This window comes from Tauraco erythrolophus, chromosome 30 (genome assembly GCF_009769465.1).
Source record: "Tauraco erythrolophus isolate bTauEry1 chromosome 30, bTauEry1.pri, whole genome shotgun sequence".
NCBI classification, from domain to species: domain Eukaryota; kingdom Metazoa; phylum Chordata; class Aves; order Musophagiformes; family Musophagidae; genus Tauraco; species Tauraco erythrolophus.
In genome coordinates, this window is record NC_141494.1 from 1,605,633 (window position 1) to 1,620,469 (window position 14,837).

The following is a 14,837-nucleotide window of genomic DNA, read 5'->3' on the forward strand; positions in this document are numbered from 1 at the left end:
TTTTATTTGCAATTGGCATTTTTCTTTGATGCAGCATCAAATTAAAGTTAAGTTTGGGAGACTGACATGCCAGCAAACCTCCACCTTCCCTTCCCTTCCGCCCCCGCTGCCCATCCGCTGCAGCAGACGGGGCTGTTCCACGCCCACCGCTCACCTCACTGGCAGTCTTGTTGCCCAGTTTCTGCGAGATGGCATGGAAGGTTTCCAGATGGGCTCCTTTCTCCTGGCAGGTGGTGAGGATGACTCTGTCAGCCTCCCTACAAGAACAGTTGTGAAAAGCAGCTGAAAACAAGTGTCGACACACTTCAACCCCTGCAAGCCCGAGGCCCGTTCCCAGGTAAGGGTAACAGTCACGGAGCACATCCCACGGGCCCGTTCCTTTACCACCACCACTTGCAAGATACATCTCTAAGCAGAGCTGTACTGAGCCTGTTCTTAGGCTCTTTGAAGGAGAAAAAAAAAATCTTTCCCTTTCCCTACAATAATGAGACTGCCATGAGCAGACAGTATTTCTCACGGGACCGAGATGGCAGCTACGACAGACTGTGGGTAGAAGAAACAAGGCAGGGATATTCCAAGAGAGGAGGCAGAAGCCATTAGAAAATGGGAATACAAAATGAAAATAAAGGATCCTCTACAGTACGAAACCTGAAGCCCAGTACTGAATGCACGAAGGAGGAGAGATGCAGTCCTGGCTTACCTGGTCCACAGCACCACCTTCTCCCCAGTCGAGCTGACTTTGCTGTTCTTCGCACACACAGTCGCTTCTGTCACTCGCTGCTGTTGCTGCTCCTCTTCCTTCTGCCCCCGGGAGGCAGGGACCACTCTGTACTCCAGCTGCTCAGGATGCTGATGCACCTGGAAGCAGTTGTTTGCATTTGACTTTACCCTGCTCTCAGGCAAATTTCCAGTGCAGCCTGTATCATCTGTTTCCAAAATGCAACGATCAGGGGACTGTGAGCTGCAGCTCTTACCCAGTGCTGGTTTTCTACCCGCTGTTATCCAGCCCTGCTTTGCTTCGGGTTTTCCTTCCAGAGGCAAAAGTGGTCCCTCAGATTCTTTCACACCTGATTTTGAAGCATGACCAGCGACAGTGAGCTTATCTGACGAATCAGAGTGAAGCCCTTCGGACTGACATAAACTCTTTCCAGCAGAGGAACTAGGTCCCATTAAACCTCTTCCTGTGGCAGAACGAGAGGTCAGCAGCAGATCCCTGCTCAGCCCAAGGGAAGCACCAGCATTTCCTTGGTGCAGCTGGTTTAGTCCCTCACTCTCACTTCCCGCAGCGCAAGGGCAGTCTTTGGTTTCTTGAGGTAGTTGTAGAGGAGCTTTTTGCAGATGTGTGGATCCGGGGCCAGTGGTGGAAGAGTCACTGTCCGTTGCAGGACTCGCGGCAGCACTGACACCTGCTTCTTGTACCTGATGGTCAGGCAGGGCAGCTTTTTCAGAAGACACGTGTCTGCCGGAGACAATCCTTCCTTCCAGGTGAGATCCTGATGACAAAACCAAGCAAGTTTGGACTAGCTGTTAGTAAGAAACTTCTGGAGGCTTTATTCATTTACTTTTGAAGAGATTTTAAAAAAAAAAACAAATCTCTATTGCTGTGTTCTCATTTACAGCATGATGCTCTATTATTGTAAAGCATCATGCTGTAAATGAGAACACAGTTTGGGAGCAGCTTTGTAATTCTACCTGCAGTTTACCCATCCCTTACTTCAGAGAAGGGACTCTGCAGTCAACTTCCTTCGCCACTGTGGGTTAGTTACTACAACCAGCTGCTGCGTGAAGAAGTGATGAACACAGGGAAAAGCTTAAGGCATCGCCCAGAACACAATTCCCAAGCGAAACAGACGTTTCTGCTCCTGGCACCCTGTTTACAGACCCCTCTGAACTAGACACAGGCTGCACTTAAACCACTGCGCTGAACCTGTCTCCAACAGCAGCATTAACTGGGACAGTCACTGAAAGCAGGAAGAGATCTCCTTCAGGTTATCCTGCAATAATTGTGTTTCCCCTTGTCTGTACCGTCTGAAGGAAAAACAAGTAAGATGAAGGAGATCATTTAAAGGAAGATTAGAGAGATGGGCATTTGGAATTGCTGTGCTACGACGAGAACAGGAAAAAAAAAAACAGTATCATGGACTGGTAGTACTGGGAATCAGATTAGTATGCCAGCAAGAGATGCCTAAAGGGACCAATCATTCTGAAAAGGGGAGAATGTTTCTCTAGTCAGGAAACCTTTTTTTGAAGGGAATGCTCTGGATAGATGCGTGTTTAGAGCATCCAGAGTGGATGAATTCGAGGAAAAAAAGAAAGAAACAACATTATTAGAAGTTCTCATTACCTCGATAAATCTGCATTACAAAGTCCTTGACCCATTTTCATTCGTGTGGACCAGTCTGGAGAAGAACAGAACGCGACTTTCACGTACCTGAAGCCGGAGACTCCACTCTCCTAGATACGGTTTTTGTTCTGCTCTGGACGTCGTCTCCCTCATCTCTGCTCTCCAGGCTTTCCTCTGCAGGTTCCTTAGGCATTCCAGAATCCTTCCCTTCAGGCTGAGGACTTGATTCTTGTTGAGCAAGGCTCGCGGTCAGCTCTTGAGGATCTTTATTTTTGCAAAATTTGTTTTCACACACCTGCAAATCAATACATAGGCATACAGTTACAGATGTGGTATATCGATCCAAACCTAACACCTGGGCCTTTGCTCCCAAAGTGTTCCTTGACCCTAACAAAGGCTTCAGTTTGGCACTATGTTGGCATTTAGAAAGCTGAATCTTTTTTATTATTATGAACAGGCACAGTTCTTTTCACATAGTGGCCACACAAGTATCTTCCACTAAAAACCCACTTATTCTTAACTCAAAAGAACATCAAAATAACACTATTTAGCACAGCAAGGAAGGGCAGTAGAAAGTGAGCAGGAGAGAGACAGGGGAAGGCCAGGTAGTGCCGTCGGAGCTCCGAAGAGGGAGACACTACTGGTCAGCTCTTGAGTCACTTTCTTCCTTCACCACAGTTTTGGAGACACGAGGCCCGAGGCTGCACAGATCATCACAACAGGGGGGCTCTTGGCAGGACTCTACTGTCCCCCCACCACTCCAGTGACAGCCTATCAACTAACCTTACTACTACAATGGCTGCAGGTCCTCCTTTTGCTTTTCTTTAGCTTGAGATCGCTACTCCCTTCATGGCAGGAACATGAACATTCCTTCATCCCATCTACCCACTCGACCTCCTGGAAACAGACATACTCCAGCTGACAAATGTGCATGGTACAGGAAGATGATGGTCAGGGAAAGGTCAACCCCAGAGGGAGCCTGGCACTCTGCGCGCACCCGGAGACAACTAAACGATTACGCTGCTGCGAAGCAAAGCACAACGGAAACGTTTCAAGCCCCTTTCTTCAAATCTTTTTAGGTTGTTGCCATGTCTGTTGATAAGACACATCTATCTTCACGGGCATGCGTTTGCTCAGAGACCAGACACATGGACCAGTGAGACACCCCAGGCCCACCTTGTCATTGTTCTGGCCTCCCATCTCTTTCCGCTTCTTATTTTTCGAGGCCGCGTGCATCTTTGGTGGTTCATCCTCCTCTTCTACGTCTGGCAAAGACACCTCTTCAAACCCATCGAACTACAAAAGAAGAAACACACAAAAACTGCTCTATCGTGGTAGCTCTTCAGCAGACCAAACAATTTTCCCCATGAGTATCTGAATACTGGGCTCAGTTCTAGGACATGACAAGTTCAACTATGTTAGAAGAGACACAAATGCTGTAAAAAAAAAAAAAAAAATCAAGAAGTTTGCTTCAGTCCCCCAACAGCTATCCCACCCGGCTGTTTCCCTCTCTCTGGAAACGCAGCCTCAATTTGAGTTCTTCAAGTTCAAACATGTCTAGCATCTCTGCTTTTGTCTTTTCAGGTCTTGGGGAAAGGATTGCTGCACCTCATATTCCTTCTCTTCTGTCCAGTTGATCTCCTCAAAGTCTCCCATGCGGCTGGCTGAGGGCCGTAAGTGATCAAAGAAAACGGAGAACTCATCCTGCAAGTGGTCATGTCCTTTCAACAGCTGCCACATTTGGGTCTTCAACTGAAAGAGAGAATCCAGAGAAAACAAGTGTTTCCTTCCATGTCGCCACATTCTTCTCAGAAGGATTTCTCAAAGCAAGTGGGACATGGAGGCTTGTCACACCTCCAACATGCGAGTTCATGCTTGCATTGGTACTATGCAGTGAATGCTTTGAGATCCAAAGCTGGACTTTGAGGTCCAGCTACCAAATTAGCATAGAAATATCCCTCCAAAACTCTACGCAGACTCTGTAGGAGGCACTAAACTAAAATTTCACCTGCAAGGTGATAACAGCAAGGTGGAGGTAGGACAGAGGAGACACACAGGCCAGTTAATTGTAAAGCCTCTTGAAGAGGCAGCTTCAATTCTCTCCCACACCCCCCAGAGGGAGATGGCACTTGATAATCCGTGGCCTCAAAGAGCAGCAGGTGGGGACAGTGAAGCAGGCTACTCCCGCGTTCTCAGGGGCTTTGAGAGAGAAGGAGATACCTGGACACCCGATTACCTCTGCGATCTCCTGGGGGAGGCAGTCCGCACAGCCCTGCAGAACTTTGATGATCTTCTGATGGTGGGCAGGATTTTCAGCAAAACAAATCTCCAGCTGCCTGAGGAACTTGCGGCTTTTTTCAAACGCTTGCTGCTCTTCAAACTGGCCAAAAGAAAAAGGTTCACCCCTCACGTTCAAGGACATATTTCCAAACACCTTTAGTTGGCTTAGGCGAGCCATAAAATGCTATTTGCTTTCCACTTGTGTCGAGACCCACTGCAAAGCGGGAAGAGGAGGAGGAAGAGAAACAAGACTTTGCACACTCAGCACTTGCTGAGCTCTGAAATTTTGCTTCAACCATATGTGCATAAGGCAGGAAAATCCAGAAAGAATGGAAAAACCTGAAAACCTCTGTTTTACAAAGTAGAAGGGCAATTTGTGAGACAAGGGAACCATTCCCCTCGCTGCATCTGCGTGTTCTCTCCGCAGTCAGGTTCTGGGATAACTGGGAAAGGCTGATTCTCCACAGTAATACTTAGTATGAGGCTTAAAACAAACACTAGACCTTTCCATTCTGATTAATAAAACAGCAAGGTAAGCCAACGATTTACCAGCTGTTTGCCTTTCTTGCCCTAGGAAGAACTCCTTATTCTTTCACTCTCGCACGCATTCACAGTCTGCTTAAAACGTAGTCCCCTGCTTGCGTTCCACCTACCAGCCCACACTCCAAAGCTTGCTCTGGTAAAAGAAAGGCAGCGAAATCCGTGAGCAACTGTGGCCACTCATGCAGCAGTTTCTGTAAAGTGGAATAGAGATCCACGGCCGTCCGCTTGTCCGTGCTGATCTCAAACTCGTAGATAACGCGAAGAAAGTCTTCATATTTTCCAGGAACATGTTGCAAGGCTTCACGCACCTGGAAAGAACAACAGACCTTTTACAGGACTACATAACATCCAGGAGGAAAACAATTTAGTAATCTTTGATCTCCTGCTACTCAGAATTTCCACAGTGCTTCCAGTTTTGCTGAGCCAACTCTTCCTTAAAGAGTCTCTTCCTTACAGAGCAGTTCGAACTGCTCACAAGAGAGAACAGAACCAAATCCAAGACTACGAAACTCTGAAATAAAAATTGGCTGCGGCCAGCAGCTAAGCACCCCCACTGCCACTTGCTCACTCCCCACCTCCTTCCTCCAAGCAGGGCAGGGAGGGAAGAGGAAAAGCAAAGAAAGAAAACTCAGAGGTCAAGATAAAGGCAATTCAATCAGTTAAAGGACCACCATATGGGGTGCTATGAAGAAAGATAACACTGTCCGACCAGATCCAGTACACCCAGTTAGAACTGGCAGCTATGCAGCTCAGGCATGAGCTGCCAGAGGACTCAAAGTGTCCCATGTTCCTGTTCCTGAGTTACACACTGGTCTGGCTCACCCTGGTTAGATAGGCTTGTGCAAAGGCCAGATCCTTCTGCTCCCGCAGGGGGTCTCTCTCCAGGATGTCTTCATCGTACAAGAGGAGCAGCTTAGATGTATCTTTGCTAGCACGAGCCCGTCCCCTCTTAGTTCTGGTTCTGTGGGAGCTCCTGCTCTTCCCAGGGGCCTTCATGTTTTCTCCTGTGAAGAAGCACAAAGCAAGTTGCACAAGGACTTGTCACACATCCCCGGGCTGGCAGACAACTGCTCTTCTAGACCAGTACCGCAATAGAAAAGTAAGTTTTCAGAGTTGGGATGACTTAAACTGTTCACTCTCTCCTGTGGCTGTATGAGCAATACACTTTTCAGTGGTCAGGCTGGCTAACATGTTAAAATGGCAGTTTATTTTCCTAGCATCTGATGGGAAAAATCTCTGGATACAGCAACAAACCCATCCTAGCTGTTACTCAGCCTTCTACGAAGAACTAACAGACCCACCTACTGCACAGCAGGGGCAAAAAATCTGCAGCGGGTGAACAGAGACACCCTATGAGCACCAGAACTGGCTGTAACACTTGCAAATTATTCTTCTAGCTTGTTATTTACATGACGAGAGTTAACATCACACAGAAGTAACTGGTGCCACAAAACAGGGAACGGAATAGTGTGTTAAGAGTTGCTACATCTGGGATTTAGGAATCTGTCGGTCTAAGGGGCTGAGGCTGACCTCCTCGAAGTTCACTGCTCAAACTCATCTACCACTTGCTAGATTCTGCTAAGGTATTATTTTGTTTCGCTTATTTTTCCCCAACATGACCTTACAACACAAAACTGAACTTAGCAAAGACACGACTATTCAATATTGTTCTTACAGAGATATTGGGTATTAGCTGGTGCAAACGACAACCCTGATGTCTGCAAATTCCTGAAGCACAAACGCGTTACAAAGGACTAAAGACACTCGGTTCACACGCCCAAGGGCTTCTGTGGCAAGAACTGGTCTTACAAAATCCTGACTGTGTTGCAAAACGTCATTTCCAGGTGGAAAGCACCACCAAGCTCAGACATGCCAAGTGAAATTAAACCCAGTTTCCCTGTGGTTTTGCTTTTAATGCAGAGCACAGCTCTACTTCCCCGTGCCCTGTGTCCAAAGAAACCCACGGAACTCACCCGCTGGCATTCTGTGGGCTTCCACCTGCGGGGCAGCCTTTGCCAACGTGAAGGCAGATTTCGGTTCCTCTGATACATCCCCACATATTTCGTCATCTTTCTGTAAACTCTCTATTCCTTCTCCTTCCTCCTCCTCCTCTTCCTCAGGCTCAGAGTTCTCTTCCTGGGAATTCTCTTCTTCAGAATCTCCTTCTTGGCTTAAACGTCTCTCTGTTGCAAGCCAAGTAAGTTTTTCCATTGTCTCCTTAGAAAGCAACAACAAAAAAGTCCCATTGTTTTCTTTTAGTGTTTGTTTTAACGTCACTCAGCAACTAGCTCGCTCCATCATCACTTTCACAGCCAGTTTCACCCATCAACACCTGACCAACGAGAGGATTCTACCGAAGGGACAGAATGCAACGACAATCAGAAATGCCTGGTTTTGTACCACGCACAAAATTAAAATTTCAGAATCTTCCACTTAAAAAAGCCTTAAGTTAGACGGTATTCCTTAATGATCATCTCAGTTCTTAAAGCTGGCTGGAACTGTGACCTGGAAAATAACTTTATCATTTAAAGTACTTCTTATTAAAGAACTCCCTCAGTTGAGGAAGTCCGTACAACTCAGCAGAGTTTAAATCTGCATATTTGCAAGATATTCCTGTAGCTTGGACTTGGAATCTCCTCAGAAAAACGTGGTGTCCAATTTCTCTGCAAACCAGCACAATACCTCACTATTACATAGTTAACAGCCCAGCTTTCCAATTGGATTCAAATTGTGATTTGCCCTGACTCAACTGGGGTGTTCCAGGACACTGATACTGGTCATTTGCAAGTTTTTAAAAATTTTATTTGCTTTTACCTGAAGTTCTGGCACTGAAAGAATAGATTCTTCTGAGGCTGATGACATTTCTTCATCCTCATCTTGTGTAAAATCATCAAAGTCGTCGTCTTCCTCCTCTTCTTGTCCTTCTCTCTCTCCTCCAGCTTCAGGGCCAGCTGGTGTCCCAACAGACTGGCCATCTATACTGGATGAATCCTCTGGTCTTCCTAGTGGACTACTAAATTCTGCCTCAACATCTGCTGCGTAAGATTGATTCTTTGGAGACTCACTGCTCACCTGCGGTCCAGCAACACCACCTGCATCCATCTGCTGTTCACCATGGGGAGATGACTGCAAAGCCCGTCGTTCTTCTTCTCCCTTCTCGTCACACAAAGTTTGCTCCTTTTTAACCTCTTTGAGGTCGTTTGAACATGAACATGCAGCCTCCATGTTCAGCTCCTGGCCAAGATCCAGCATGAATTCCTCCTTCACTTCAGCACATAAAAGATCCCTCTTCTGTACTGGATTTACTTCCTTGGTAGCATCACTCGAATCTTCAGACTTGATTTTCACCATTTCATCTGGATCTTCTAAATGAGGCAAAAGGTCCACAGACAATGGCTCTGAAGCCTCCTCGTTTCCTTCTACCACTGTCCAGCTACAGTCATCACTCTTATTTACCTTGTCCTGACTGCCATTAGTTGAAGTGGTGGGATTTGTACTGCACTCCTCCTTGGGGGAGACAGCGGAGCACGGAACGCACAGCTCTGCGGGTTCCACCTTGGGCTCCGCCGTGGGATAGGTGTTTTTGTTGTCTCCAGCAGGGCAGGAAGGAACCAGATTCAGCTGTTCTTCATTTTCACGAGCAGATGGTGCAGAAAGACCAACAGGGTTAGGAGAGACTATCAACGAAGGGATTGAAGAAGTCACTAGAGGCTGATTTAACGGACACGGGAAAGTGGATGGATTTACCAGTAAGGTTGTAACTGGAATAGCCTGAGTGCCTCTCCCAACTGTTGTATTTATGGGCTGAATCATGTTGCAGCCATTGCCTATATTAACCACTTTCACTGTGGCAGCAGGTACAGTAAGGATGACAGGAGATGGCTGAATCAAAGGTGAAGCCTTTATCAGTGGGGCAGATTTTGCCCCTTTCTTCTTTTGGTATCCCTTACGAACAGAGGGTTTGCGTATTTTCGCTCCGGCCAAAGCTGGCAAAGACAGTTTTGGCTGAAAAGTTACTGGGTTTGAGGACACTAGAGCTGGTGGTACAGAGAAAGCTTGTCTGGAGTCCGAATGCGAAGCAGAGAGCACTCTCTGAAATTCCAAGCCATCCCCACTTCCTACCACTGCTGGAACGTTCAAAGGCTGCACTCCCGGCACCGTCTGCACAACTGTGGCTGGCTGGATCAGCCGAGGAATCTGAACCATAACTTTGCTGGGAGGAGCTTCTGACTGCGACAACTTGACAGTTTTCTGAATGTTCATAGCGTTGGAACTGGGCTGCGGACAAGGACTGGGTCGAATGAGGACAGGCTTCAGCGCTGAAGACCTCTGCCTCCTCCACGCTCTCCTAGAGAATCGATTGACGAGAGGCTTTAAGGTCAGTACCAGTCCCTTTGGCATGAGTAGAGGGTATTTTTCATCACATTCTGTATCTGAAGTTTCCTTTCCTGTCCCCAAAAAGACAGATTCTGCATCAGGTGAACCTGGCTTCTCCTTGGCATCTTCTGCTAATTGCTTCAACTCCCCCTGAATGGAGGGCAAGCTTGCCTGAAGGGAACAAAAGTTTATCAGTCCAGCCCATAGGCTACTCCTCTACTACCACCTCCGACAGCACCACAGAAGGTGACAGATGGCAACTTGCTTCCAGAAGTACAGCGTTTCGTATTTATTTTACACTACTGTATGTTACTTTACATTTACTGTATATTACTTTATGTTCACAAGTTTTACTCCAAAGCCTTCAAAAGAATCCGAGAGCCTGAAAGAAACAACGGAACTTAATTGCTTTATAAAGGTTCCTTTAGTAAATAGAAGATTTTTGTGGGAAGGAAGCTTCACTGTAACAATGAAATACAACTAAGAGAACTGGATTTCATAGCATCTGATTCTAATTCTTTCCTCAGACATGACCCTCGTTGAGTGGCAGGCATGGTCACTGTGCCTCCAGCTTAGTCTCCCTTGTGCAAAGAATCCCAGAGGAAGAATCTTTGCAAAGCGTGAGACGCTTGGGTGTAACAAAAATAACGGCCAGGCTGCAGGGGAAGGTAACCTTTAAAAAACCCACCCCAAAGCCCACATTTATTCTTTCCTCTTAGAAGGTGAAGTTTTAAGGGGAAGAACACACCCTCTTGTCATGGCTGTAATACAGTGGGAAAGGTGGAAACAGTGCTAACCATAAGGCAAGGGGCAGACCATGCTGATTAACAAATTAAGCCAAATAAAACCAACACATCAAACCAGAGACATCAGAAATACACCCATGTAGCAAAACAAGGATGTGACAACAGACACTGCCTGTCCACGATTCCTTCAATCACGTGCAGGAGCTGGGCAGACAAGCACCAGGAGCAGTGTATAACACCTCAGGCTGTGAGCTACGACTGTTCTCGCCACGTTTCCTAGCTGGACTCAGGATAGCCCAGGCTCCTGCGCCATACAGTCAGACTGCCTTTTGATTTCAGAGCTGCAGGCTTACCAAACAACTCGTTCTGCACCTAGGCTGTAAAGAAAAAGAAAGAAAAACACCCCAACAAAACCAAAACCCCCAAAGAGATCAACCAACCACCACGACCCCCTGTGCTGGACGGAGAGCAGCAGAAACTACCTTTAGCCAGAAGGGCAGGCGATGCTCTTCTCTCTCCACGGGCGCCTTACGCTCGCTGGGCTGGATTTCCTCGCAGCACTTCAACAGAACGGGCAACTGCTTTGTCTTTTTGTAGTACTGTGTGGAGACAGAAGAGAACGTAAGACAAGATGACCGTGGTCAGATCACCTGTCCAATAACTGCTGGGGTGTAGGATAAGGATTGTGCTCTGTAGAAGCGTTCATGTGATAACACGATGCTCATCACTACTACTTTAATAAGGTACTACCCACAGGAACATTAAAAAAGAATAATACAGGCTGAACAAGAGCTCACTGTCATCTTGGATTCTCTTGAAAGAACCATGAAGTTCTAGATGTGCAAGTGTACTTGCTTTAAGTGTTTCTGGTTCTTATTCTCTCTCCAGCAATCGCCACCAGCTTGTGGGACAGGATATTTGGCCAGATGAACCTTCAGCCTGGCTGGAGACAGCACTTTTGTTTAAGCTTCACTACTCAAAGTTTATTTGTATGAATTTGTCAGGGTTACTGAAGCCACAGTTGTAGTAGGACTGTCTGCAAGTGCTGGGCTCTAAAGAGTCAAAATAGTAACAGAAATACTTGCAAAGTACAGAGAAAAGGGCTTGTGGAAGAAATCCTCACTGGTACTAAAAGGATGAATTTTCTTTTAAGTATCAGCACGTATACGAAAAGAACTTGGAACAAACAGCAGGTGTGTTCTGGTGTAAGAACCACCAGTCAGACACGCAAATCTCAAAACGCCAACCCCAACCTGGACGCATCGCTCACTTTGATGATGTTGTCAGGAGCTCGGTTCATATTGAGGTTCTTGATCCGGACCGTAAGCTGGTGGGCAGTTTTTGTTGGCAAGAGATACTTGCTGATCAAGGGCTTCGGAAATTCCGTCCCTTCAAAGTGTTTCAAACCCAAAGCTAGCAAACTGAAGAGGGAAGGAGGGACGGGGCCGTGGGGAGAGACAAAAAGAAGCCTTTTAGACATGACAGCTGATTGCTATTTAGATGTGTTGTTGCACAGATATCCCAGAAGTCTGCATCCCAGAAGTTCTCCTCAGGAAAGGACTCACGTTCTATTCAGTAACTCCCAGCACTTACTTGTCCTCTGCCTTGGTGAAGATAATCTTGTCCCGGGGAGGGTTTGCTTTCAAGGAACATATTGGCAGTAACTCTGGATACATAAAGACTCTCCTTGTTGCCAAAATCCATGCCACTTGCTTTGGCAAACATGAAAATTCATTGGCTGGGAAAAGAATTAACAGATAAGGACAGATGTACACACAGACAAATAACATTTTTCACAACTGACTTATTGAAAACACTGGTTCTTCTACTCCCTTCTCTGCAAAAGGAGATACACTCTCTCCCCGGATTTCAGAATTTGCTATTTCCTAGTTTTCGCCCTTAAGTTTATATCAGTACAAGATAAAATAACTTTCCCCTTCAATCTCTTCTTTTGCTCTACAATGAAAAAGCACTTGTAAAAAGCTCTGTTCATGCCAAGTGAGTTCACTCTCCAGAAGGAGGCGGGGGAATAAAAATCACAAACCAAGTATTTGAAACCAACAGTTTGGAGCTTTTTTTTCACTAGAATACTCCAGTGAAGGGCATATTTCCTTGATGTGTGTTAACCGATATCTTTTCACAGTTTCTTAATGGACTTCTGCAGCTCAAAACATCATCTGCAGAACAATAAATGGCAGGATTGTGATGTCAAACAAAAGGCAACAGCTCATCTAACACGCTTTACTGCACTGCAAGTTTAAGAAGGAGAAAGGCAGTTAATAAGGTGGATGGTTTTATCTAAAACAAAAAATTTAAAAAAATAAAATTTCCTTCCAAACAGCAGTCTGAACCATATCTCATCTGGAGGGTGCACAGCATGAAGTGACTCCCACTCTAAATGCCTTCCCACCTCCCGGCCCTTCAAATACACACCACTCTTCTTCACAGCTTTGCGAGGGCTCCAGTCAACGTGGACTTGGGCATGAAAATCCTCGATGAGCTGCAGTGCTCCCTGCAAGTTACACGGCTGGAACATGGTTTGGAATTTAGGATTGAACGACTGACGAAGGAGCGTAGAGCTGCGAGCAAAGTTACCAAGCTCGCTCTGCAAAGTCAAGCACAGCGAAAGGTAAAGAAGATGCCTTCAAATTGAAGGTGAAGAACAAACACATGCAATGCCATAATGCAAAAAATAAAAGCTGGTGGAGTGACAGGCATAATAAAGTAGAGTGTTACGGGTCTAGAAACAACCAGAGGAATTTTTTTTTTTTAATTCCTTCACTTTCCAGAACCTTTGAATGTCACAGAATATTCACCAATTACAGAAGCTGTATTTTTTTGAACTCTGTTTTCAGTATTTCCAAGAAAACAATAAAAAAAATACAGACACACCAATTCAAAGTACTGTTATTAGTCAGCACAAAGTAAATTATTCCCCTAAGTACTGAGCATGTTCGTAGCAGACTAACAACATCATTCTCTTATTGAGTGGCAGTCTCTCAGTTTAATGGGATCAATTAAATAAATTACGCTCTATAAGCATCTCCAGTGACCAGCAATCATTAAAAGTCATGTAGCTCTGATTTTAGACATATCCTTACCAAAAACATCCTCGTAGTACTGGCCTCTGAACTTAAAGCAGGGTTGGAACTTGCGAGAAGATGGATTTGAGTCAGAAGCTGAACATGCTTGAAGAATAAAATCAGACAAATGGGGTTTTTTCAGTGTATCAGAAATCCAAGAAACTGGAAAGCATAAGCATAGAGGCACAAGAAATACCTCTTAAGCACCCCAAAAAACACACTCTGACTTCAAAAAAAATCCTTTTAAGCAATAGAAAACTGAGGGGAAACTTTACCATCCTCTGGTAGGAAGTTTACTACACAGATTTGGAACACATCATCTGTTGAAGTGTTGTGGCAGTTTCCCAGCTTCTGTGCCAAAGCCTCACATCGTATCAACACAGAAAGGACATTTTTTTTCTCATTAAATACTTAAGTATTTCTTCAAAACAATGATTTCAGCTATCAGAACTCCCCATATGCACACAAACCCTACACATCATTTACTCTACATGCTTAATGCAAGATCCACTTCTTCAGCTTGTGTTAGAGGGCTGTGTCCTCCCCTTGCTGCCACAGACCAAGACATGACGCTGTCTAAGGTGTGCAGAACAAGAAATGACTACTCAGCACTATTTTTATAAAGTTCACACCAAACCAGTGCACTTCGTCCTCGTGAGATCGAGCTGACAGAACGTTTCAAGTTTTGAGAAGTCCTCTTGACGTGGAAAAAAAATTCTTTCAGTACAGCTTCTCCTCTACCCTGCTGACGGCTTTTAAAAATACTCAAACTGAATTGTACAGTTTTGTGTGGTGGGAGGAGGAAAAAAAGAATCTAAACTACATCAAGAGTAATATTCTCAGAAGTAATAAAGAAGTTGCTGAAAACAGGATTTTGACAGAATTCAAACACGACCAAGGCAGCTCTGTCACACGAGAACAATACCGATGCCAAGAAACAAGCTCTACTTTGCACATTCAATTCCAATTTTCTTCCAGTGTGGAATCAGGCATGTAAATATCACCTATTAAAGCTCCAGCTTCAAATGCAGCTTTTTCAATTAATTTCTTTCAGGAAACGCTCCAAAGCACTTGCTGTGCTACTGGCTTTCCCCATTCCCCGCGGTACCCAGCAAATAGTTGTTAGGTCAAACATTTTATTACCTGCTGCATTTGCTGCTGGAGCCTCTTCCTTTGCATATTGTCCAGGACAAGGCTCTGGAGAGGCTTCTCATTTTGAGGTTTTGGTTTTTCTGTCTCTTGTGGTGGTTTGATTGAGGACTTCTTCATTCTCAACTGCTCGAGTTGTTCTTTCACCGTCCGGTGTTGTTCATTCAGGAGATTGGCCAGAGGCTCTTCAAACCTGTTTGAAATCAAGCAGACCAAAATCTAATAAGCAGATGACTTAATAACCATTCATATCTAATTAGAATATTTTACTCTGCACCTGGGATGCATGGTTTAAAAACTATCATCCCTGTGCTA

The 14,837-nt window shown here is 45.4% G+C and overlaps 1 protein-coding gene across 7 annotated transcripts in view; it reads right to left on the reverse strand.

The window, feature by feature from the left end:
- Nucleotides 1-14,837, reverse strand: part of LOC104377197 (GON-4-like protein) — a 29,098-nt gene that overhangs the window by 1,326 nt on the left and 12,935 nt on the right. For 4 of the 7 annotated variants that reach the window (XM_086628435.1, XM_086628431.1, XM_009983937.2 and 1 more), the window contains 17 exons: nt 14,517-14,715; nt 13,392-13,478; nt 12,724-12,895; nt 11,884-12,028; nt 11,561-11,711; nt 10,773-10,889; nt 7,982-9,715; nt 7,141-7,384; nt 5,990-6,171; nt 5,278-5,475; nt 4,581-4,724; nt 3,953-4,096; nt 3,521-3,640; nt 3,128-3,241; nt 2,432-2,639; nt 701-1,493; nt 155-257 (listed from right to left, as the gene is read on the reverse strand). In XM_086628435.1, coding sequence (XP_086484561.1) covers nt 155-257; nt 701-1,493; nt 2,432-2,639; nt 3,128-3,241; nt 3,521-3,640; nt 3,953-4,096; nt 4,581-4,724; nt 5,278-5,475; nt 5,990-6,171; nt 7,141-7,384; nt 7,982-9,715; nt 10,773-10,889; nt 11,561-11,711; nt 11,884-12,028; nt 12,724-12,895; nt 13,392-13,478; nt 14,517-14,715 — 4,855 coding nt within the window. Of the gene's footprint in view, nt 1-154; nt 258-700; nt 1,494-2,431; nt 2,640-3,127; nt 3,242-3,520; nt 3,641-3,952; nt 4,097-4,580; nt 4,725-5,277; nt 5,476-5,989; nt 6,172-7,140; nt 7,385-7,981; nt 9,716-10,772; nt 10,890-11,560; nt 11,712-11,883; nt 12,029-12,723; nt 12,896-13,391; nt 13,479-14,516; nt 14,716-14,837 lie in introns of those variants that run through there. The other 3 variants (XM_086628432.1, XM_086628434.1, XM_086628433.1) reach the window with 3 other exon arrangements.